Genomic DNA, 25,188 nt, shown 5'->3' with positions numbered 1-25,188 from the left:
GATGATTCACAGGACTGGCACCTACTGGTCTGGGTAGTGTCATAATAGCCATCCACCCTTCAAAGAGGCTGAGAACCAAATATAGGTGCACAGTCTGTAAGGCTGCTGGATGCCTTTGGAGTGCCCACTGAATGCCTAGAGGAATACTGGGAAGTCACTGGTCTTCTGCCAATGTGGCAAGGCCAGACAGAGGCTGTCAGATGCTGGATGGACGGCAGCAGTGATAGAGTTGGGTGCACTCACAAGCCAACGCCAAAGATGGGCTGGGCAGCAGTGCTTCTTCTGTGGACCTCCTGTTTGGTCTGCTGCAGATAGGTGCCACTTACTGTGAGGGAGGATCCTCTCCCCTCAGTTAATCCTTCCTGGAAACACCCTTACAGACCTACCAGTCAAGAGGAATCATCTTAGGTTCTAATAATGCCATCTTTCCAAGCCTCGGTGACTGCTGCTAAAGCCAAAGACAGAAGCTGCCCCATCAGTCACTGTGCACCTGTGAGGTGGCTGTTGGCAGCTGTTTCCCAGTCTGCCACTCTAGACTAGGGCTGTGTTCTCAGCCTCCAGCCCTAAGCTTTCCTGTGGCTTCTCCATCACTCGACTGTATCAGCTCCACCGTTTATGTCTTTGGGGTTCTCATTTGTTTACTGGGGCACATCCTGCAGTAACTTGCTATAAGAAACTAGGCTGGAAGATACATTTCTTATTTCAATCCTTGGATAGGTAGTGGGGTAGACCTAGAAGTATGGTGTAGATGTGTTTTTCCCTCCAATTCTAGAGTGCTGTGCTCGCACTTCCCAGCCCTGGCCCTCTGCTGATACTGCCTGTTCTCTCCTGTACACTGGAGCATTCACGGAACAGTGCGTCCATGCCAGTGCTGTGTCAGGAATGCCTGCACACTATCCATTTGGCACGGCACACTAGAGAACAAAACATGGGAAGTGGGGAAGAGGCAGCAGGCCCTAATTTGCAGTTTTGCTCTCCATGGGATCCAATCTGAGGGTGTTGAATGGGAAATTCCAGAAATAAGCAACTCAAAATTTTGAAATTGTGCACTGTTATTATAATATCTTGAGCTGTCCCAGTCCTTCCCAATAGACTTGAGTTTTGTCCCTTTGCCAGCTAACCCAGGCTGTGTATGCTATTCTCCCCTCCCACTACACTAGGCCCTTAGGAATTGTCCTCATCTGTTGTGTCTAGGGGTTTACATTCAAACGACCCTTTTAAAATCATCTGCCGCTGTTACATCCTTATGCCCAGGCCACCTAATGCCTCACCCATCACAAGTATACTGTTTCATCTTAAATTATACCAAGACGGGTGTGCACAGCACAACGGGATGTGTGGTGACTAACCCTGTTCACCTAACACCTAACTTCTATTACTGTAGTAGTTTAATTCCATTGATAATTTCTGTTGTCACTCTTACTGTGACTGATGTGCAAGTTAACCCTTTATGAGTGTCTGTGTGTAGTAATAAATAGCTGTGCAGTGCTGTTGCAGTGGCAGATGTCCCCACAGCACAAGGCCATACAGGGGTTTCCAACCAAGAATCCTAGGGAGGTTAATCAGGGATTGACCAAAGACTTAGAGAAAGCTGGCATGAGCTGGGCTGACTCCCAGAGCCCAGAAGAGGAGGAAGGAGCTTGTGGCAACACCTCCCAGACAGAAGCTTGTCTGAATGCTGAGCAGAGGTGTACCAAGAGACCCAAGAAATCTGATTGGAGGCATGACATTTCCGAGACGAGAGCTTCAGGACAGGAGGGTATAGCTGAAATCCCAGTGCAGTTCTGGATACAGTTTGGAACATGGATGACCTCTCCAGATAAGAGGCCGAGTGAAGAATTCATAGATGCAGCCCAGGGCTGGAGACTGCAAGGACTATAATGCAAGCCTTTAGCCTCAGAAAAGGCCGAGGAGTGCCTGTCAGCCAGCTAGAGGTGGGAAGGAGGTCAAAAGACATGACTTGAACGGTACAGGACGGGACTGAAGACGGAGCCTAAATGATACATAGCCTCAGGGCAGTGTCAGTGGTCCTCCATCTTCCTTCAGGGTGCAGCCCCAGGGACAGCCAGAAGGTGGGTCACTGCTGACTTTCAGAAGCTCTCAGTTGGTGACCTCTGAGTTTTTGAACATGCCTCCTTTAATGTCACAGTTGTGTCTTAGGAAAGTCTCAGGATCCTCAGCACATACCTACCTGCTCAAGAGCTCAAGGCTCTGGAAAATGATTGGACAGGGTGGAGTGTAGTTCTTGGTACAGCAGCTGCCTGGCAGGCACATAGCTTCAGTTTGCACCGCTGGATCAGCTTGAGTGTGGTGACACTGTAACTCTGTGCCGCGAACGTGAAGCCTGGGTGACGAGTTCAAGGCCGTTCTCCACAAAGCAAGTTCCAGAAAAGAATAGAAGGTGGCTAGGCGAAGGCACCAGCCTCACCCCCAGGAAGCTTGTGAGTAGCTGGAAAAGTGCTTCCAAATGAGTCCCGTGTTAGCAGCGCACCCTTCCTGGTGCTGTCTAGATGGCCGAGGCACCTGCCACACTTTCTCTGTTGCCTCCTTTGGTGTGGAGTTTTGCAGTACTCAAAAAATACATTTATTCGCATACTATCACCTATTTTCACTCACTTAAAAACCCAGTCCTGGTCAGGCAGTATTTTGTTCCTGTAGTCCTGTCTCCTCAGTAAACTGAGGAAGGATGCTCACTTTGAGACCAAAGTTTAGAGGCCATTCTGGGAACAGATCAAGACCCCATGTCAAAATAGAGAAATAAGCAGTGCCCTTGGAAAGTTCAGGGTATCATGCTGAGGCAGCAAGGCCTCTGGCTTGCTTAGCAGTTATGAGCACTTGCTGTTCTTGAAGAGGACCTGGGTTCGATTCCCAACACTCACATGTCAGCTCACAACTTCTGCATCTCTAGTATGGGTGGGAATCTGAAGACATCTATTAACAATTTTAAAGGAGATGGGTACCATCAGGGCTGTTAGCACAGCAGGTTGCTGTCCTTGTGCATGAAGTGAGCTGGAAGTTGATACTGAGCGCTGCTGACTATAGGGAAGGCCAGAGGCAACTGTAAGATGGCAGACTCGGGAGCTGAGTACAGCAGCCCTGCACGTGCCGTGCACAGGAGCGAAAGGCATTCCAAAAACTGTAGTTGTGTCAGAGCGAGGGAGAGTTAGGGAGTTAATGCAGTGTGAGCCTTGTGGGAGAGGGCCACCCACCAGTCATTCCCCCCAGCGGTTTTCACTCTTAAGTGCACGAAGGAGGAAAGTCCACACTTGTTAACATTGGCTGTTGTATGCCTGTCTGCTACTGTCCATTGTTCCAGATACAAAGGCAGTGTGGTTGGAATGGGCGGAGCGGATGCTGCACTTGGTCATGGTCTCTTTCTTAGCCGTCTGTTGTATTAGTGATTGTTGGGATCAGATAACTGACAGGAACATTTAAGTGTTTTAGAGGGTCTCAGTCCATGGTGGGATGTGAGAGCCCGAGCCAGTAGCTGTTCATGCTGTGGTGGAACAGGAAGTAGAAAGCCAGCCAGACCTCACCACCTAGAGGTTCCACAACCTCTAAAGCATGAGCCTTGAGGGACATTGTAGCTGGCTCCCGTCATTGGGCTCTTGCTTACAGACCCTGTTTCTTACAGCAACTGTGGCAGCCATGTACTACAGCTACTACATGCTGCCAGATGGCACCTACTGCCTGGCACCACCCCCACCTGGGATCGATGTGGCCACTTACTACAGCACCCTTCCTGCTGGAGTGACTGTGTCCAGCTCACCTGGTGTGACTACCACTGTACCACCACCTCCTGGGACCACACCTCCTCCACCCCCAACCACAGCTGAATCGAGCAGCGGGGTTACCTCCACAACCACCACCACAAGGTACGTGTGCCACCCGCTCAGCATGGCGGCTGCTGCAGTGCCCCGCTGCGTTTGACCTGGACTGCATGCCTGCGGCTCCGCGGTTAGCATGGTGACTTCATTTATTACTACCACACACCTGTACTCGCAGCTTCTGGAAGACTGAAACAGAAAGATTAAAAGTTTAATGCCACACAGCCAGGCCGGGTCAGTCATTCTCTAAGGTCAAGGCTATCCTGATCTGTATAGTGAGCCAGTCAGAGATCACAGTGAATCCCTGTCTCAAAAGAAGAAAAAAAAGTTCAAAGCCAACTAGATAATACATATAGTTGTTCCATTCCTGTATTTCTAGCACTGGGGAGGCATAAGCAGGAGGATCAAGGGTTCGGGGTCACCTATATAATGGGCTATAGAGCAAGACCCCATTTAAGTACCGAAAAAGGTTCTAGCAGCGAGATATAAATGTGGTTCTAGCCATATAGATATAAATGTGGTTCTTAGGCTTGCTCCCATATCTGCTCCTTAATTCTGGGCTGTTCTTGTGTCGAGTTTGAAACCTCAGCTGGGCGGAATTCAAGTGAGGTGGACTGAACTTGTCAGAGCTCAAAGGGTCCCATACTGATTGGTGAGGGGAGAACTCCCAAGATCTCACGTTGTACAGTCTTACAGCATCTAGTATAGACTCAACAGTGGCAGGAGAGGAGTGCTGTGTGAGAGAGAGGGGCGGGAGGTTCTCAGAAAGGCTGCTGAAGTGCTTGACTAAAACCCCTCTTTCTGATCGTGCTAAGAAGTCAGATGTTGGCTGGGGTGTCACTCAAAGTAGATCATTGGCCTGGCTTGTGGGAGGAGTTAAGGGGTGGTTTTCAAGGCCATTGCTGAAAAAGTTAACACAGTGTAGGATGTTGAGCCACTTTCTTGTCCGTTTTAATGACTTTTCCTTATTTTGTTCCTAAGAAGTAGCTCATAGTTAAAGGCGAATGCTACTTAGGAGGAAGTCTTGAGCCCAGTCTGGATGTTGGACCTCATTCTGTAATCCCCACTGTACCGGTTTTCTGTTTTGTTCTGTTTTGTTTTGTTTTGTTTTGTTTTGTTTGAGATAGGATCTTGCCTGTTGGGCTTACTAGGTGCCACCCACCCAGCTTCCTGCATTCTCACCCCAGCAGTGGTGCTCTGGGCCCCGTGAGTACCCAGGAGCTGGCTTCATTAGCTTAAGGGGCTTCTTGCTCTTACATAGCTGAGCCTGAAAGGACCCTCCAGTGCCAGTGGCAGGCTCAGGCCATGCTGAGGTCAGGGCTGCTCACCGGCTCTTCTCCACAGTGCGCTTGCTCCCGTGGCCATCATCCCCCCGCCCCCCGACATCCAGCCTGTGATTGACAAGCTGGCAGAGTACGTCGCTAGAAACGGCCTTAAATTTGAGACCAGTGTTCGAGCCAAGAACGATCAAAGGTGAGGCAAAGGGGTTTAAGTGGTGGGCTGGGGCGTTGGCCTGGCATTCTTACATTTCTGTGTCAGGGTTTTCTGGCCTTCATGAGGTTCTGGGACCAAGCCCCATGTTGCAAAAAAGTCAAAAAACTTCTAAGCCTATCAGGTACATGAGGTGGAGGTTTCTGCATTAGCAGTCTAACCCTGTCAGGATTCTTTTGGGCTTTCATCGCCCCTGAGCTATCTTTAGGTAGACGTATTTTTGTTCATCTTATTAAAGTACCTAGAGTTAGAGAGGGTTTTGTTATTGTCTTTATTGTGCAGTGACTACGTAGGTGTTTGAAAGTCCGAAATTCACATTTCTCAAGGGTCCTTATCTCCTGTGCCTGGCCGTATACATAAAACATGGACTGCATCTTGCCCTATGATCTGACCCTAGGGGATGGGTTATCCCTCTGCTCGACTCACGTCAGTGGGTAGAGTAGGCCTGAAGCCATGTATGAGGTTGTTCTAACTTGTGTCTGTGACCTGTCCAGGACAGTGCAGGTCACATAGGGAAACACCGAGGGCTGCATGTGGGTCACATTGAATCACCAGATCCTTCCCCGTTCACAGATTTGAATTTCTTCAGCCCTGGCACCAGTACAACGCCTACTACGAGTTTAAGAAGCAGTTCTTCCTGCAGAAGGAAGGAGGCTGTAGCACACAGGTTTGTGCTGAAGGGGGGAAAGGGGAGGGGAGGGGAGGGGAGGCATGGAGCTCTGATGACAGATGCCGAAGGGACTTCCTCTTTCCTCTGAGGTCTACGCTGTGTCTGACCTATCCCTTCAGGAGGTGAAACTGTCTTGGATCTGTTGAAGCACCCACCCACCCACTTATGCCTCGGTGGTCTTTTGTCCAGTCCTGCATGTTCCCAACAAGAACCACTGTTGCTACAAGCATCAGAGACTACTTTAACAAGAGAGTTGAGACATGGTCTCATGTAGCCCAGGCTAGCCTTCAGTTCCTGATTTTCCTGCTTGCGCCTCCAAAGTGCTGGGGTTGCAGGTGCCCAGTTTACTTTTGACTACTCTGTAATGCACTCATGGTGCATGTGCTGGAGCTGTTGACTGCCCTCCAGGGTAGAGCTGGACCTGGCCACAGCACACAGTCCCTCGACTGGGGTGCTTTGCCCTGTCCCTGACCCTCGAGCTCATTCTACCAGAAATGCTTGCTGAGGCTGACATAGCTTGTTCTTCTGTGGTCAGTGCGGGATTGGGTTTTGAAGGCATTCTCAGTATCCAGGCTTCTAAAGAAAGGTACTTCTCCAACCTCTAGATCTGTCCTGTGAGAAAACTGCAAGTGGGACTGGGGATGGAGCTCAGTGATGGGGTCCAGTCCCCAGTCACACGCACACGCACACACACTACACACACACACACACACACACACGAGAATAATTTGAAATGTGGAAATGCAGTTATTGTCGGTGGATTGGGAAACTGAGTATTTTGATGTTTTTGTTTTTGTTTAGTTTTGGTTTTGGTTTTTAGAGATTTGTGTCCTCAGACTCTGTTTGGCCAAGGATGCCCTTGGTTGAACTCCTGGTCTTGCCCTTTTTTCGTCAGTGCTGGGATTACATGTGTGTACCACAGAATATGATGACATGTAACAGTGCTCAGTGATGTTTCTCCCTTCAGGCAGCATCAACAGCTGAAGAGGCTCCCACAGAAACCGCTGTTGAAGAGTCGAGCGAGACTGGAGAGGACGGCGCTCCTGAGGGTATGGCAGAGACTGGGGGAAGAGGCAGCGGGAAGAAGGAGGCTGGGTCCAGCAAGAGCACCGTGGACGGGAAGCTGGTAAAAGGTGCGCTGTCCTGGTGAAGCCCAGGCCTCTGGGCCGCCCTCCTGAGGGACAGGACTAGGTACCTCAAACCATGGGGCTCGGGCTTGCCTTCTAGAGCTGCTGTATTCAGACAAGCTCACTCAGTCCTGCTTCTCCAACGTGCTGTTTGGAACCCAGGAGGTACGAGCTAGTCCGAGAACCCGCCAGCTTTTAGCTTACATCATTTAATGAATGTTTATAAATTTCAAATAAGTTTCATCCTCTCCCTAAAACTGCTCAGTCGTGATCCGGGGCTAGGCAGGTGCTCTCCACGGGCTTCCTGCTCCAGCCGTGCAAGCAGTTGTGATGAGGTTTGCTCTCTCCATCTAGTGGCTCCCCAGCACCTTTGTCAGGCAGTGCTGCGCTCGCTCACACTTGGTCTCCTTGCCCTGTCCCTGACTAGATGATGTGGTCTAGCAGGACAGATGTGTGTAAGTGGCTGGCACAGTGGAAGACCAAGGAGAAAGGCTGCTTCAGGCTGGTAAGCAGAGCCCTGTGGTAGAACGTGAAGAAGCCATAACTTCATATGCTGGAAAAGAGACCGCAGAAAAGGGTGTTCAGAGATAAGAGAGGTCCCTGCTGCGTTGGGGACAGGTGGCTCTAGTCATTCAGTCTGAAGAGGTGGACTTTGACACTTTGCCTCCCCTGGGGCTCTGGTTACTAGTGGGTGCTTTACCTAGCATTGGCCTTTTGAGATTAAACAGAGGGACAGGAGCCTTTGGGGAGTCGGTGGCTAGTGCAGGAGCGCGGCAGGAGAAGACAAGCCTGGGCAGAAGAATGGCAAGGGATCCAGGCAGCGATCTGCCTGGCCTCGAGGGGCCTCCGTGTGAGGTCATCTGGCTGTCACTAGGAAAGCCCTGTTTAGAAAGTCAGGTGACTGGCTGCCTCCAGGCCTGCTGAAAGAAGCAGGGCAGCAGCTTGTGCGTGCACCAGACGCCATTCAAGACACTGTCCCATGCTGGAAGGACAGGCAGTGCACCTGGGACTGGAGGAGGAGAGGGGACAGCCGCTGCCAGCAAGGAGAAGGTGGGAGACTGGGACTAGCTGGGGGACAGCCACGCCAGGAGGCACCCTCCAGACTGGTCTTGCCTGGGGTACCTGCAGAGTCACAGAGAGAGGAGCCCCAGGCCAGCTCCCACACCAGCATGCCCTCCCTGGCGGGAGAAGCTCGAGACACGAGTGCAAGCTGCACAGTGTTTGACAACGCTCCTCCTGCAGTGAGGCCTGACAGAGACAGGCCTGCTTCTCTGAGGTGCAGGATGCAGGAACGCAGCCCTGCTGAGATTCAGAGGACAGAGGCTGAGCCTCCAGCCCTGAGTGCCAGGGCAGCTACGTAGGTCGTTATGTTCAAAGAGTCGAGACTGTCATAAAACTTAGCTGGTGATAATCTCTCTGACAACTCCAGCAGACTGCTCAGAAATGCGATTAGGCTAAGTATGATGAGATCACCAGGGTCAGATTGACTAGAAGACAGTCCGGGACATTCTCAAAAGTCTCAAAGGAAGGGACCGATACGGAAGCAGTTCGTCCAGGTTGAAACAGCTCCTGAAGAGGAGAGAAAACGAGTCAGTCAGTGCCTCATCTATCTGCGCATCCGAATGTTAGAACAGAAGACTGTAGGCATGTCAGCACCCTGAAGTCCCGAGTCCACAGAAATAAGGGTGTCGAGAACATCAAAGAGCTGCTGTGGGCCAGGGCATACCTCAGCAGTGACGCTTCCCTAGATTCTGTCATTCTGTCCCCTGCACTGCTTGGGGCAAGAAATTCCATCAAATACTATTCTGAAACAGACATAGCATTAACTTTTTATGTTGGGGGGGGAGAGAGAGAGAGAGAGGGAGAAATAAATTAAATGAACATTTAAAGGGAAGACCTTAGGAAGTGAGTTGGGTTCAGTGCAATATGGCTTGAGTAGATTCAGTCGTTGGCATGAGGGAGAGGGGAAGAAGAACAGAACTTGGGACAGAAGCCCAGCCAGTGTTCTAGAACCCAACCCTGCACAAGTTTAGGCAGGGTTTCTAATACAGCCTTCCTGATAGAGTGCCTCAAAAATCTATAAAATGTTCATATGGAAAGCAGAGACAAGGGACTAAAAATTAAAGGAGAGATTACTGAGAGAGTAATTTTTTTAAACGATCAGTAAAATATGTTGTGTGTTCAAGAGAAAAAGAATGCAGCTATGAACACAAGGTTGTAAATCTTTTTTTAAAATACACAAAGCATGCTCATCACCTTAAATGGAAATGAACTCAAGTCACGGAAAAATACCATTTCAAAGAAAACATAAATTGCCAAAATTATTTCAAGAAAAGAGAAAGAAAACCTGACAGATTTTTAGTCTGGCAGATTTTTTGAAATACTAGTTGGTTAGCAGCCGCTAGAAACAGGCAAGAGGCCAAAACAAATTAAAGTCTGGCTTAATTCACCGTGGAGAACCAGAGCGTCTCTGTCAGGAAAGCTCCTTCGGAGGGTATGTGAGATAGGAGCTCTCGAGCACAGCATTCTGTAGACCTCAACCACGAGATGCACGATGGCTGTGTGCTAAAGCAGGGACGGGACATGGGCAGTGGGCCTGATCCAGGGCTCTGGTGTGGCCACTCCTTCACCTATCTGCACGCCAACTTCCTGGGCATTAGGAAAGCACTGGTGCTTTCGAAACTTCTGTATTGATAATCGAAACTGGACAGGCAGACTCTACCTCCACATGTGTGTCCAAGGGATGGAACGCCGCAGGCTGTCCAACCTTGCAGCAAGCGCCCTGCCCACGGAGCCATCTCCACAGCCCTTCACTTTTAAAGATCAAATAACGCTGAGGGATCTAACAGCAGTGAGTGCAGAAGTTTAAAGTGCAGTCAGTGTGGGCCTGGAGGGTTAGGACCTCAAGGCCACAGCCTCAGGAGCCTATGTGAGACCCGGAAGAGAGGGGAGCAGGAGGAAAAGAATTGTTAACATACATAATCTTAGAACCAGAGAATTGGAGCCAGAAATCCGAGACTTATACGTCAAGGGAAGCAGAGCCAGAATAGAGTTAAAAGCAAATGTCCAAGCGTCAGTAAGTTGGAAGATAAAGGGTTAATGTCCTTCCTATAGAAAGAGCTTTTCTAGGTCAGAAAATGGACTGAGGGCATTCTTCAAAAGAAAAGAATGCATGTACTGGGTTTGTTTATACAAGACACTGGTTTTTCTTTTCAAATTGGTAGTTCGGGCTGAAGAGAGACAGTTCTATAGCTAAGAGTGTACTTCTTGCACTTGCACAAGACCTGGGTTCATTTCTCAGAACCCACATGGTGTTCACAGCCATTTGTAGTTGCATTCCTAGGGGATCTAGCACCTCCTCTGACCTCCAAGAATGTAAAGAATGCATATGGTACACAGACATATATGCAGGTAAAACATTCATGCACATAAAATTAAGAAATCTGAAACAAAATCGTAAAACTGGTGGGGTTTTTGTTGTTGTTTTGTGTTTTTAATTAGTATTAGGGATAAGGGGATGGTTCTGTGGGTAAAGTGCTTGCTGTGCAAGGAGGAGGACCTAAGTTCCCATCCCTAGCACCTACTACAAAGCCAAGGGTGGCCGGAGCCCTGGTGTTTGGGACAAGGAAGAACAGTTTCCCTGAGTTCACTGGCCATCTAGGCTACCTGCTGGTAACTACCAGTTTCAGATAAGATGGAGAATACAGAGGAAGACACCAACCTCTGGTCTCTACTCACATGCAACACACAAGAACAATATACAGTAGCTAATAAGAATGTTAATATCATTCATCTAGGGTTTTGGGAAATGCATTTACCTATATTCCCACCTAATCTGGAGGTTAAGGCAGGGGAGTTCTTTGAGCTCAGGAGTTTAAGACCAAGGTGGGCTATATAGCTAGGACCTCATCTCCAAATACACATGTCTGTGTACACATGCGTGCAGCTGTTATCCAGAGGTAGAGAAGAAACGTAAGGCCGTGGACGTGCTTCAGGTAGGCAGTGCTGGACCCAGTCCTGAAGGTTGGATGTGCCAGAAGGGACAGATCCTGCAGGCAGCAGGCAAGGGTGGCCATCTCAGTGCAGACCTTCTGCACAGTACAGAAGGGCAGGTGTAGCTTCACACAAGGTCTTGGCCACCTGGAGAAAGAGCTTAGGACTAGTGGTAATGTGAGCTGTGGTGTGCAAATTGTGCAGCTGGAACACCCCAGGAGAATCCCCAAGGCTATTGGCTGGCCTGACTTCCCTGGAGAAGCCTCCTCACCCTGGCCTCTTGGTTCTTACAGTGCTGTGGGGCATAGGCCACCTGATAATCTCATCAGCACTGAGTGAGGTAGTGCCGGCATCTGGACACAGAGGTTAGGTTCCTGGGCAGGTAGTTGGGGATAGCTGTACTTGGGCTCTGTGTCTGGCTGTGACTGCCTCTCCAGACTGAGTGTGGCAGAGTGCTCTAGGGACTTCTATTGTCTGCAGGTCCAGTCGCTTTTCTGGAAACAGTATGTGTTCTCAAATCATCTTGTACTTTAGTATCAGCTCATGAGTCCATTAACACTTCATGTAAGTCTTTTTTCCTTTTAAAATGTCCATGATCCTCTGCTTACTGAAGACCGTATAGGCAGTAAAGGGTTTGTTTGTTAGACTTAGTTTTCTTAAGGAACCTTCCGACATGTACAGAAGCAGCACATGGTTCAGTAACCCACATCACCCACCAGGTGCTCACCACTCCCTTCAGCAGGCAGCCTTGGGCAGTGTTGGTTCTGCATCTCCGTCTGGGTCTTAGATTCCACTCAGAATCTGCTGTGGCAAACCGTCATTGCAGTGTTAGAAGAGATGTCTTGGCTGTCCTGTACAAGCTGAGAACTTTGGTTAGTGTTTGGTCAGCATTACAACACCACAGCAGCTTGAAGTGTGTTGTGCTTCTCTCCAGTTGTGGCATAAAAGTCTGCTTTCCTGACTCTTGGGCATTAAAAGGGGAAGGGGGTGTGTGTCACAGTATGTGTTCTATTTAACCCACACAGAGGTGTGGAACATAGAGCAGTAAGGTGAGGAGACCTCAACCCAGCACACAGCCAAGCCTAGCCTGCCCTGAGAAGTTAAGAGCAGAGCCGCAGGGAGGGGAGAGGAAGGAAGGGGAAGGCACTGCAGTGAGTCGCATCCCCCATAGGACCTGCCTGTTTCCCACAACCCATTGCCTCTGTCCGCTGGCTGTCAGCGCACTGGAGCTGGCTCCTTGCTGTAACTGTCAGTAGTGAAGGCCATAGGCTTGGACTGCATCCGCAGAGGGAGTAACAGGAACTTGCTGGTGACACGCAGACACAGCAGAAGACTTTCTCCTATAAGGCCTTTGTGTGGCTCTTAAATTAATTGTTCCAGTGTTTAGGGCTTAAGAGTGTAACACCTAAATTTTTGCTACACCTTGAAATGTTTGTAATAGGTGTAGAGCGAGGTCTGACATGGTGCCGGTCATGTTAACTGAATAAAGAAATGAATTCTGTATTTGTTTTGGTTTCCGTTGTTTTGGTTTGGTTTGGATTTTGCTTGAGGAAAAGGTGCTTTTTTCTTAAATGTAATTAGAGATTTTCTAGGTGGTTTCTTAGCTATGTCATATGCCTACTCATACCAATTCAGCTGCATGCCAGATTCTATTAAAATATATATATATATTTTTAAAAAAGTATTGGGCTAACAAGATGACTCAGTGGGTAAAGACACTTGCCACTAGATCTGCCAACCTGAGTTTAATGCCCACAAGCTCTGTGCTAGAAGAGCCAATTCCCAGTTGTCCTCTAACCTTGACCTGCACACTTGGCACGCTCTTAAGTGTGCACACTAACCGAATGTATTTACAACACAGAAAATGACAAAAATTGACTATTTAAAACTGAAGGCGACCGCTCCGAGTTCAGCGGGTACGTGTCTGCTGTGGCAGTAGTGCTCTGGCGCCCATGCTGGCAGGCCTCAGACAGCACACCAGGCTGCTTGATGCCTTGCCTCAGATATTTGAACAGGACTCCTCTGACTGCATCCCCACCTGTAGAGTGCACATCCACACACATGTGCACACACGTGTGCATGCTGGGCCTTCCCAGCAGGTGCTATCTGCCTATCAGCCATCCCTCTTGCAGGTGGGAGTCCCTGTGACACTGTCTGCGCATTCTGCATCTGGTGCCTAAAAATACGTCACAATTGTCACCTTTTCCCAACAGCTTCTTTTGCTCCAATAAGCTTTGCCATCAAAGCCAAAGAAAATGACCTGCTTCCCTTGGAAAAAAACCGTGTCAAGCTGGACGATGACAGCGAGGAAGATGAAGAAAGCAGGGAGTGCCAGGAAAGCGCCAGCACTGTGGCCAACCCCAGCCCTGCTGCAGCCCCGCCCTCGGTAGTGGTAGAGGAGAAGAAGCCACAGCTTACCCAGGAGGAGCTAGAAGCCAAGCAAGGTTTGTCCATAGCTTTTAAAGGTCTTGAAAGAAAGAAGACAAATATAAGATTTATGTGCTAAGCCAGAATTTTTTTAAGACCGTGAACTAAAGCCCAGAGCTCTGCAGGAGCACTCTGACAGTTCTATGTGCAGTGCCATGGCACTGGGCACTCCTTAGCTTGATGCAGTGCCCTTGGCTCTCTGGACTCAGAGCAGCCTAATGCGCTAAGCGGGCGGTTCTAATGGAGGCGCACTTTGTGCTTGGACAACAGCCCCGGGGTGAGACACCAGGCCTGGACGGCCAGCCATGGCTAATGCACCACACTGGGAGAGGCCCTTTGTGAGACTTGTCTTTCAGCAGAAAGATGGTGCCTGCCAGAGCTGATTTCTCAGCCCTGGCTCATCTTCATGGGTCACAGCATGGCCAGTAGCATATGGGCTGGGACTGGAACTCAGCTGCAATGCTTGCCTAACCTTTTGGGGACATGTGCCCTCCAAAATAAGTCGTCTTTGCGGTGAAGTGGCTACTCAGTGGATGCACTTGTGCTTTTACCTGTTCTGACTGCTTTTCTTGGAATGTGTTTCTGGGTATGCATGAACAGACTGTGCACCCTGACTAAAGGAGCCTCTTGAAGCCAGTGTTCCCCAGAGAAGAGCATGTTGTGCCCACAGGTGCTCTCCCTCAGGGCACTTGCAGTCACACTGGTGTGCGCCTGCTCTCTGAGGGCTCAGCAGTTGATCATGCCCTCTGGACTCGACACTTGCCACAGGAGTACGTTGGCTCCTGTGCATGAGGGCCAGTCTGTGATTTCCAGTGTCCAGCCCAGCTTCTGCCCTTGTGGAGCCCCTTTCAGCCTCGCTGCCTTTGACAATAAAGTATACCTTCCCCAAAAAGCCATAATAGGTTAGTTTTCTGAAAATGTCGATCTGTCCAGGTGTCTGCCTACCTGCTCTGAGGTTAGTATTGAAATAGCAGTGTTTGGCTAGCCAGAAGGTGCCTATTGAAAATCAGAGATGGAGTGCTGCTTACTGCATACTCCGCCTTCCTTGTTTTCTTTAGCAAAACAAAAGCTGGAGGACCGTCTTGCTGCTGCTGCCCGGGAGAAGCTGGCGCAGGCGTCCAAGGAGTCAAAGGAGAAGCAGCTCCAGGCTGAACGGAAAAGGAAGGCAGCTTTGTTCTTACAAACTTTAAAAAACCCTCTTCCAGAAGCAGACGTTGGGAAACTTGAGGAGAGTACTTTCGGTGTTGAGGTATGTAGAAGGCCATCCCGATGGCATGCTTGGATTTGTGGTAGACAAAAGTTGGTCTGGACTCTTTGGAGCCACAGCCTGAGCCAGATGCCAGCAGCCCAGCACCTGCCTCCAGCAGTCACAGACTTTGCTCATAGCTCTGAGTCTGTGCCAGTTACCCTATAAACAGACCAGACTCAGGCTGCAATCTCAGAACACACAGGTGTGGCTCCCGATCAGGAAGCCCAGCTCGTGGCCACCCACGCAGGGCCTCCGCCTCCAGCTGCATGTGGTCAGAGAGATGTGGCTAGAGCGGGGCCTCAGTGATCGCAGCCACATGTGGGGCAGAGATCTCAGTGCCAGCATCTGGATCCTGTATTGTGCTGTAATTAGAAAAAGGTGAACAGCAGCCCCCCATGACTTCTCTGGTTGTAGCTCTGAGGTAGAGCACTAGTGTGTGGGAGGCCCTGAGCTCATTCTCAACACCAAAAGGTCATGGAGATCCCAGGCAGCTCCTTCCTAAGAGCTGGCCGTGACCAGGGTCATCACACGGTACCGTAGGATGCTCTTGTGAGGACGAATGGAAGCGGTGCCCAGCTCCCAGAGCCTTCAGTGAACACTTCGGTGGCTGTGTGTACTTCAGTGAAAATTCTGGTCATGCCTGTCTTGCTCCAGGTGTCTTTATGTATCCTTTATGCTTAGTGTCTTAGGGTTTTATCGCTATGAAAAGTGACCATGAGCACAACTCCTATAATGAGCAGATTGGGGCTGACTTACCGTTCAGAGATTTAGTCTATTCTCCTGACAGGAAGCACTGTGGCACACAGGGAACCGTGGTGCTGGAGAGGAGCTGAGGGCTCTGAGCCCACCCCAGTGAGAGACTTCCTCCAAGGCCTACCTCCCAACAATGCCACTCCCTCTGAGCCTGTGAGGGCCGTTTTCATTCAGACCACCTCACTGGGCTTTCCTTCATAGTGCAGAACAGGCCCTTTGCTCTTGTCAGCTATTGTTGGAAAGAGAGAAGGAACTAGAACTCACAAGTGGTGGCAAAACCCCACTAAGGCACTACGACCCCATTTCCCAGAGCCCCACAGAGATAGACTGTCTTCTGGTCCTTCAGACAAAGCCTGTTCCTACAGAAACGGAGAAACAAAGTACACACAGCTGGGGGCAGCCATTATGCACTGAGGCCCTGGATGGGGGCACTCCTGAGGCGCCGTGGTGTGGGGTGTGCCAGAACATGAGCTCTGTAGCTATGGAGAGGACGCTTGCAAGGCCTGGCTGGGTAGGGATGTGTGGAGCCTGATTAAGTCCCTTGTTGTTTCACTATCCTTTGTACAGTGAACACCTGGAATATGACTCGGTTGGTAGTGTCCTTGCCTGGCATGCATAGGCTTGTCCTCAACACGTTGGCATGCTATAATCCCAGCAGGGCAGAGATAGAAGCAGGAGGTTCAAAAGATCTGGGCATCCTTGCTTGCGACAAGTTCAAAGTCAGCCTGTGCTACATGAGACCTTGTCTCAAAGTTGGAATGAGTCAGAACAGCGTGAGAGGCTCAGTAGGTAGAGATGCTTGCTGCCAAGACTCCTAAGCATGAGCTTGATCCCTACAAAGCTTGATCCCTACAACCCACATGATGAAAGAGAGGCTGACCTCTGACCTCCACACACATGCACACACAGAGACAGATAATATACAGTAAATAAAGAAGTGTAATTTTAAAAAATATATAAAGCCACATCTGCAGATAAATTAAAAACAAGTCGTGGTTGTAAGGTTGACTCTGTGTTCTCAGAATCTGAATGTTTTAGTGGGAACTTGGTCTGTCAAAGTCATTTGTCAACAGCCTGCTGGCAGCACCACAGTGCTGACCCAGCTCGGGCCTCTCGGAGTGGCTCCATTCTTGTCTGCCAGCCTTGGCCCTGTCTGTAATCCATGGTTGTTTGACTCTGGAATGGTCTCCCTGGTTGCGTGTGCACAGAAGATTTTCTCTGCAGAGCTGCTTCACTAGAAAGGGTGCATGAGGAGAGCAGTGGTGATGAGTGTCTGACTGCTTTGAAACAGAAAGGTTCACAGTAAATAGTCTATAAATGATAGTCAAACCCAAAATGGTACTAATCTCAAGAGACTTGCCCGTGACGTTGCCAAATTCCATGATCTATGTACTTGACCTACAGATGTTGGCACATTCGCCCAGTTAGCGACACAGATATAGACAGGAGTTCTTACAGGCCCCAAAAGGACACGAGAGAAGGTCATAGGTGGCACTACTAGATCTGTCAGGGCTGTGAGAATACCTCGACAGCTTGTCAGAACGGGCAGGGCCACAGGGCAGCACTGCACCATGCCCAGGGAACATGGCCCTGTCACGTGCTGGTCTGCCCAGTGCCATTGGCCGTTAGAGATGATTTTACATATCCAGGTGTGATATTAGGTGATGTCTTAAAACATGCTCATTGACACAGAAAAATATTACTGGATGGATATGGTGGCCCACACCTTTAATCCCAGCACTCAGTCAAATCTCTGTGAGTTCCAGGCCAGTCAGGGCTACAGCAGTGTGACCCTATCTAAAAGAAGAAAGAGAGAGGTTGACGGCACACTAAATCTTTAAGCAGCCTATACAATAGCTAAGAATATTGCCTCAGCAATGACAAGCCCGTCTGTGGTTAAGCATAGTGGCCTAATCAGCAGGAGCTCAGGGAAAGGCTAAGTGAGAGTCCTCCACCCTGTCTGACAACTGGAGGTAGCCATCTGGTCTCAGCTCAGCCCACTGGGCGGCTTCTCACTGTGAGCTAGCAGTTCTGTACAAGGCAGGTGCAGGGCTACTCACCAACTCCCCAGCCGCCTCCAAAGGGGGCCCAAGTAAAGCAGGAAGACAAGGCGCCCCTGCCCACAGTTGCAGGTTTACAAGTGTACATGCACCGCTCCTGTCCCCATCCCATCCCAGGGCTCCAGACAGCTGGGCCAGAAGGGGGGAGGGGGGAGTACTGGTCATGCAGCATCTACCTTGAAGTTTTCCATAACCTTACTGTTAAATCAGGCTCGAAATGAGAACTCTTCCGTGTATAGTCGTTGACTAGTTAAAACTACATTTTTTCTGATTTCTGGCCAAAGAGATTTGGTTTGTTTTTTTGAGACAAACTCACTCTGACCTAGGCCAGTCTAGAATTAACTTCATAGTCCAAGCAGGCTTCAAACTCAAAGCGATTTTCTTATCTCTGCCTCCCACATGCTTCAGTCACAGGTTTGATCCAACTCACACAGCAAGGGGATTTTTATATATAACCTCTCAGAGGTGGGCTTTCCTCAGAGATGAGAGCTATCTACCCAGAGTTCTCTGTTGACACCTACACTCACGTTTCTGTTTCCAGGAAACTGTTGTCATGCCCTGTCCTCTGCTGGTTGGTGGTAGAACTCTGCCGATATTGGAGGGGAAGCCTCCAGAAAGGCCTTCAAGCAGATGCAGAGACCCACCAAGAGAAGAAGAAAGAGAGAAAAAGAAGAAGAAGCACAAAAAACGATCTCGGACGAGGTCCCGCTCTCCCAAGTACCACTCGTCTTCCAAGCCCAGGTCTAGATCCCACTCAAAAGCAAAGCACTCCCTGCCCAGTGCCTACCGGACAGTGCGGCGGTCGAGGTGGGTGTGCCGGCACTCAAGCCCTCCTGCTCCCGTCTGCCCTACGCTCTGAGCCTCTCCTGCCACCCTATAAAGCCAGCAGAATTTAAAATGAGCACAGGCTGGAGTGTGTGTGGGGGAAATGTGTGTGCCCTGCAAATCCAAAGGAGATCTTTTAAGAAACATTGTTCAGGCTTTTCAGAGCTCAGCAGTCACTGCAGGTTAAATGATTCATTTCTGCTTCTTATCTCTGCATAGCTTTCTAATACTTCACTCTTCACCCAAGGTGGGGCAAGAGGGTCTCCAGTTCAAGGCTAGCCTAAGCTACGCCAGGGTTGTAGCTCAGTCAGTCCATCGTGCTGCTGAGCGTGAGGACTTGAGTGAGGAAGCCGGCCGGGCACACTGGTGCCTGCCTGCCTGCCTCTGATTCTAGCCCAGGGGAGGTGGGTAGAGCTGGGCTCACGGTCTTACCTAGCCAGCCTAGCCGACCAGTGAGACTCAGGCCAGGGAAGAAGGTGGGTGGGCTGCCTGGGAGGGCATAACCCTTTACTCCTATACTCAGGAGGCAAAGGCAGGCGGAGCTCTGAGTTCAAGGCCAGCCTGGTCTCTATATAAAGCAAGTTTGTAGGCTAACTAGGGCTACATAGAGAGACCAGTCTCAAAAAATTAAAACAAAAAAACGACAGTGAATGGCTGCTGAGGAAGAACATCGAAGGTTGCCCTCTGACTTACATACCCGAGTGAGCACACAGACACATAGACACACACACACACCACACACACACCACACACCACCAAAATTTGTAAAAAAAAAAAAAAAAAAAGGAAATTGTAGGTGAGCATGGTGACACTTGCCTATAATCCCTAGTGCCTGGAGGGTAGAGGCAGGAGGATCAAGGTTTCCAGGACTGTCTTCAGCGGTATGGTAGATCTGAACAGGAGACTGCCTCCTAGGGAGCGGGGGATCAGTGCTTACAGGTTATGAAGTTAGCTGGCACGTGTGTTGAGTTGTAAGAATTCATAGGCTGGCAGGCTGGAGCTTTCTGTGTGCGTGAACTTCCCTGTGCCGAGTGCAGTCGCCCTCCCTCCCTCTCTCCTTCTCTCCCTCCCTCCCTCCACTCAGGCTGTGCTCAGATGTTCTGCACTGTGTCTGCAGTGATCATAAACGAGGCACCATGCGCATCCGTTCCCTCTTCGCCTGCTGCCTCTCCAGCAGTCTCCGCAAGCCCTCTCTCTGTATACGGTGCCAGGGGTCCAGGAAGCAGCTTAGCATTGCTGGCCACAGTTAGGCAGCTCGCACTGAAAGGATGCCAGAACACCCCCTCAGTTTTGAAGGCTTGACAATAAAGCTCGGCCTCTGGTGGTGTGATGAGATGGAGAGCACTCCCCAGCCTCTAGTTGTCACCCCTGCCCTGGCTCTCTGTGGTGTCCTGGACTCTGATCGGGTGACCCCACACCAGCATTCATTAGCTCCAGGTATTCGTCTTTCTTCTAGGGTCGTGTCCTGTGCTGGTGGATGCCCAGTGCAGCATTCTCTCTGATGCTAAAAGTGGTGTGCTTTCTCCTTCTTTACCCACACCAGGCCTGGGGTTGACAAGTGTCCGACCTCCTGTCTTCATTTGGGGCAAGTTTGTCTTCATGAAGAGCCTTGGGCTCTAGTTCTTGGAAGTGCAACACTTTGCACTGTTACTGTGCACACGCAGAAACCTTGATATTTCTTAATTAAATGAACAGGTTTGCTGTCGTGCTTTATTTTATTTATTTATTTATTTATTTATTTTTTAACACTCCTAGAATTTGTGTTACAGATCCAAACGGCACAGGTATACTAATCCACCATCCTCATGCTGGCCAGTCAGTTCCCTGATTTCCTCTACGCCAGGGCTCAGACAAAGGGAAGAACAATTCCCTCGTGGCTCCCAGGCCCTGGCCATGCTCATCTCAGTGTGTGGCACGAAGACAGCCATGACTTCTTACCTGTCCTCTGCCTGTGCGTCCTGAGCGTGCAGAAGACTTGCATATCTTATACAGCTGCATTATTTATAACACTTTACATCTTCAATGTCTGCAGGTCCAAGGAACAAGACCCAACTCCTTAGTTTAATTCTCAGTCAAAAGACAAAATGAAGCTGAAATTTTTCTGGCCATTATTTCTTCTCAATTTGACCTTCAGTGAAAATGTTTTACAGTGTCAGGGCTGGTTATTCTCAAAGCCCTCAAACTTCTGTTTCAGTGGCTAAGGAGGGATCAGAAAAGAGGCTTTTGGTTTTATCTGGTTAAATAATACAGGTACTCTACCACAGGAGATAAGTTCATCTTTAGTGTTTGGTTTTACAGTTTAGATAGAATACCAAGACAAGGCTTGCTGCAGAGTAGAGTATTTGCAGTGTGGCCCCCTTTTAGCTGCTGTCTGTCCACACAACACCGAGAGCTGGAACGCAGCCTCTGGATGGCACGGTCCTCAGCTGCATCGCCTCAGCCTTTATCCTGTTCTTGCAAGAGGCTAAAGTAGAGGCTCGTGCTTTATGGGGTAGGTCCTGTTTCCCCACGCTGAAGGCAGAGCTGCCTGCCCACTGCAGGCATGCATCCCAGGATGGAAGCCATTGGAGAGCTGTGGTTGTGGCAGGTGCAGGGGCTGTGCCTGTGATCCCCGCCCTCAGACTGAGGCAGGAGAAGCAAGCATGTCCTGTGCCAGCCTGCTGGACATACTAAGGCAGAGAAGAACACCAAATAAGATGCTGCAGTTATAACTGAAACCTGAGAGCAGGCTCCACACTATAGGAGCTGTTGACATTCTAACCATAGTGAAGAAAGTGCTGGTGATGCTGTCACTGTCTTTAACTGTCCTTTCAGGTAGAGGAACCCATTACCATGGTAACATCTACAATAGGACATCCTCACCAGACTTATTTTTCAGGCCTGACACAGCCTAAGTGATCATTTTTAAGTGACTGCTAGGCTGCAGTTGTTGGCATCCTCCTGTGGTAGCATACTGCAACCAAAATGCATAATCTTCTCTATACTAAGTGGCTCTGACCCCACATAAAATGAAGGACAGTATGAGTTTTGTTTACTGTGTCATCTGCTTGTAGAACAGAAGCTTTGCTTACTCCATATGTCCAAATTGTAGGTGGCTTTGGATCTGCAAAGGCAAGTTCTTCATAATAAAAATCTTTAGTTTCATATGCTCAGTACCTCAGAAAGCATGGTGGTTATGAGGGTCTGAGTCGGCACTGACCGAAGGATAGATCTGTCCGTGGTGTGCCTCCCGCTTGTTCTTGGACTGTGTACAGCTCTCAGTCTTCCTCAGGTGAAGCAGCAGGCACGCAGGTGAATCGTGTGTGATGGTGTGGGTGTTACTGAACTGATCTGTGCCAGGGACGCATAGAGGTATGCTGACCTGCTAACTTCTGAAGCCCCTTTCCCTCAGGGCTCGAGTGTTGAGCCAGTAGAGAGGATTTGTTTGGGAAAGACATTCTTGAAGGATAACTCCATAAATTCCTTCAAATGAGGGAGAGGTGCAAGGTAATGCGACTTGGTTTGACTTTGCTAGTTTTATTTAGCATTTGGTAAGAAAGCTGTCAGTGGTAGCATACACCTTTATTCCCAGCAATCAGGAGGCAGAGGCAGGTGGATCTCTGAGACCAGCCTGCTCTGCAGAGCAAGTTCTAGGACAGCCAAGACTACACAGAGAAGCCCTGTCTCAAAAAAAAAAAAAAAAAAAAAACAACAACAGCAACAAAAGAAGCAAACAAAGCCACAAAAAATTTGTACAGGCATTGAGGTTCTATAAAATTGACATTCTATTTTAGTTTTAAATTATTGGGTGAGTCTTTATAATCCAATACCCAATGGTAAACTATAACAAACTAGAAAAGGAAATTTAACCCCCCAAACCTGTCTTTTAAAGGAAGAAAGGTATAGTTAGAACCTCTGTGTTCCTGTGGGTATAGGCAATAGTTTTACGTTGGGGCAACCTGTGGCCAAGTCAGGAAATGGCACGAACAGAGGGGAGCTTGGCCCCAGTGCAGTTACCACCAGTTCTCAGTGGGTTAGAGCCACTGCCTGGCTGCCCAGTCACATGTCGATGTCCCACAGCTGTGAGAAGCCCTGGAGCAGGGAGAGGAGCAGCGGAAGTGGTTTGTGTGGGTGCAGACACTGCCATCCAGACAAGAGTTTGGAGTTTTATCATTAAAAATGTCCTGCTTCCGAGAGCAAAGCATTGTGGTCATTCAAAAAGGGATATCTTTGTTGCAGTGCCTGGAAGTTTTTAATTCAGACCACTTTGTCTTCTTTACGAAGGCCTATGGTGACATCACACTACTGATTTACTCGTAGGCTGAAATTCCTGGCTCTTGCCCTGTCCTGGCGTCAACATTAAGAGCCTGGTTAACAAAATTAAAAGCATTAAGGCTTACTTAATTAAAGTGAAACCTACAGAATTACCGGCTGTTACTTGGTGCCCTGTTCTGAGCAGGGCTTCTGTCCCAGAAGGGTTGAACTCGACTGGGAACAGCTACTGTGTTCTGAAGAATTCATAATACTAATGGCCACTGCAAAACAATATTGTACTTCAACGTTTTGAATCTACAGGCATTTAAAACTAACTTATTTTTCCTAATTGTTGAGTTTATTGTAGAATTCTATGCTAAGCAGCCATAGGTGCTAAAGCTCTGAGTGAGCGGAGCTTTCTCACGGCTCTGGTAGCACCCAGCCCGGCACATTTCATTCTGAATGTGAAGTATGTGCCTCCGACCGCAGGCCCTCAGCCTCCCCAGGGATCTTGAGTGTGGAGCCTTGTCCCAGCAGCTCGGCAGTGGCGGCAGCACAGCAGGAGAGTTCTCAGGCAGCCTCGGCCTCGAGCACCTTTGACTCCTGGAGCTCTTTTGAGGGGAAACCTGGTAAACCGTCAAGGTGTCTGACTGCCCCCACCTCTGTAGTCTGTGTAGCCTAGGGAAGATCTGGGGAGACCCGCCACCTAGACCAGCCCTGCTGGAGAGGCCAGCATGGGCTCATGGGGACCAGGATGTGACCAGAACTAGATTCCTGAACAGCTGTGTGTTGTTTTTATTGGGAGGGAGGAATTCATTCTGCTTAGAATGATTCAATGAAGAACTTTTTCAAATTTTGAAATCAAACTGCTCTCTTAATATTGTTTTTGAGTAGGTTGTCATGGAAACCGAACAAAGAAAGGAGTTTGGGTTTGGTAGGGCTTCCCCCCCCTAAATTTCTGCTTATTGCACATTTTCCTGAAATAGCAGATGGTCAGAGAACATAAGTGTCGAGCCACTGCTGAGGAACCCTTTATTAAGGACCTCCACGCCCACAAAGGCAGGGACTGAGGGGCTGTCTTGCCATTTGCGGAGTATATCCCGGCATGAATCAAAAATATATAAGTAGTCTTAGATGGTTTTTTATCCATGAAACCTCCCATAGACTTAAAGTAGTCAGACGTCTGTCACGAGGGCATCATGTTTTGAGCAGGTACAGGGTTTGAGCTTCATGCCAGTGGGTCTGCAGTACGGTCCTGATGACTCCCGCCACATGGCCTGAGATGTGAGGGACAGGATTGGCAAGGTGCAGCCTGCAGTTCTTGGCTTCTCAACCTTTAGTTCTCCCCCCACCCCCTGCCAGTATCCAGGCGCCTTTCCCTGCCTGAGGGGGGGAGTGGCTTCAGGGAGCTGAACGCCTCAGGCTGGCAGTGAGCACAACCTCCTGGAGCCCTGAGCCTTGCTGTAGTGCAGTTCAGGCAGGGTGGAGAGAGCTGCTGGGCCTCTAGGCTGGTGTCAGGACGCATGGCCTCTAAAGATGCAGGGCCCATCTGCGCAGCCTGCGTCTCAGACGGGGGCCTCTTTCACCTCATGCTAGGGAGGTGCACACCACACAGAGCAGGCCTCAGACAGAGCTGAACTCCGCCTTGTTGTCTATCTAGGTCACGGTCTCGGTCCCCAAGAAGGAGAGCTCACTCTCCTGAGAGACGGCGGGAAGACAGGAGTGTCCCCACAGCCTACCGGATGAGCGGCAGCCCCGGAGTGAGCAGGAAGCGGACCCGTTCCAGGTAGGTTACCGTGTTTCCCAGGGAAGACCATGTCTGAGGTCTTGGTGTCTGTCACCTGTGTGAAAGAATCACAGATAATGAAGGGTGCAGTCCCTGACTTCAGTAGTGCTGTCTCGGGGTCATGTGCCTTCCAGGGCAGTGTGTCCATGCCTGTGGAGCCCTCACATGGCTTGTCTCTGGGCCCTGTTCTTCCTTAGCACTAACCCAGGGCCCTTGCCACCTCTGCTGGTTCTACCCCAGTCCCTCTTGGCTGTCGTCAGGGAACTGGGGTCAGCTAGGAAAATAGAAAGGTCTTGTCTCTGTGTCCTGCTTTGTCTCCAGTAATGACCACTGGAGCCTGCGTGCTGTGTGACGGAGCAGAGCAGAGGATAGATCCAGGCTCTGGCTCTGGGCCACTTCTAGGCAGAGGCATCTACCCACTGCAGGGATAACAGGTCAACCAGCGTGCTTAGAGAGCAGAAATCCCAGCCACTAGATTTGAATGTAGCCCCTGGTAGCCAGGGCTACCCTCTGCCCTGGGAGCCACAGTTTCCTGGCACCTCCACGTGGTGAGAAGAACCCCAGGCCGCCCCGCCTGTCACTCAAAGTCACTCAAAGGTCAAGCACTTTCTCTGGCTCTTGTCTACCTTTGGGAAACCTGTCCACACTCTGGTGCCTGTTTCTGTTCCTGTGCTGGTCTCCTTCCATCCTGTAGCACATTGCCTAAGGCAGTCAGCTTACAGAGTGAGGAGTTATTTTGATCAACTT

The 25,188-nt window shown here is 49.7% G+C and overlaps 1 protein-coding gene across 10 annotated transcripts in view; it reads left to right on the top strand.

Annotated features, from left to right (window-relative positions):
• Nucleotides 1-25,188, top strand: part of Sfswap (splicing factor SWAP) — a 65,567-nt gene that overhangs the window by 31,486 nt on the left and 8,893 nt on the right. For 3 of the 10 annotated variants that reach the window (XM_052168870.1, XM_052168869.1, XM_052168877.1), the window contains 9 exons: nucleotides 3,635-3,875; nucleotides 5,172-5,300; nucleotides 5,892-5,985; nucleotides 6,956-7,121; nucleotides 13,322-13,552; nucleotides 14,594-14,784; nucleotides 18,139-18,404; nucleotides 23,145-23,297; nucleotides 24,316-24,441. In XM_052168870.1, coding sequence (XP_052024830.1) covers nucleotides 3,635-3,875; nucleotides 5,172-5,300; nucleotides 5,892-5,985; nucleotides 6,956-7,121; nucleotides 13,322-13,552; nucleotides 14,594-14,784; nucleotides 18,139-18,404; nucleotides 23,145-23,297; nucleotides 24,316-24,441 — 1,597 coding nt within the window. The remainder of the gene's footprint in view (nucleotides 1-3,634; nucleotides 3,876-5,171; nucleotides 5,301-5,891; nucleotides 5,986-6,955; nucleotides 7,122-13,321; nucleotides 13,553-14,593; nucleotides 14,785-18,138; nucleotides 18,405-23,144; nucleotides 23,298-24,315; nucleotides 24,442-25,188) is intronic. The other 7 variants (XM_052168874.1, XM_052168875.1, XM_052168878.1 and 4 more) reach the window with 3 other exon arrangements.

This window comes from Apodemus sylvaticus, chromosome 22, assembly GCF_947179515.1.
Source record: "Apodemus sylvaticus chromosome 22, mApoSyl1.1, whole genome shotgun sequence".
NCBI classification, from domain to species: domain Eukaryota; kingdom Metazoa; phylum Chordata; class Mammalia; order Rodentia; family Muridae; genus Apodemus; species Apodemus sylvaticus.
This window is presented reverse-complemented; position numbering and strand designations above follow the sequence as displayed.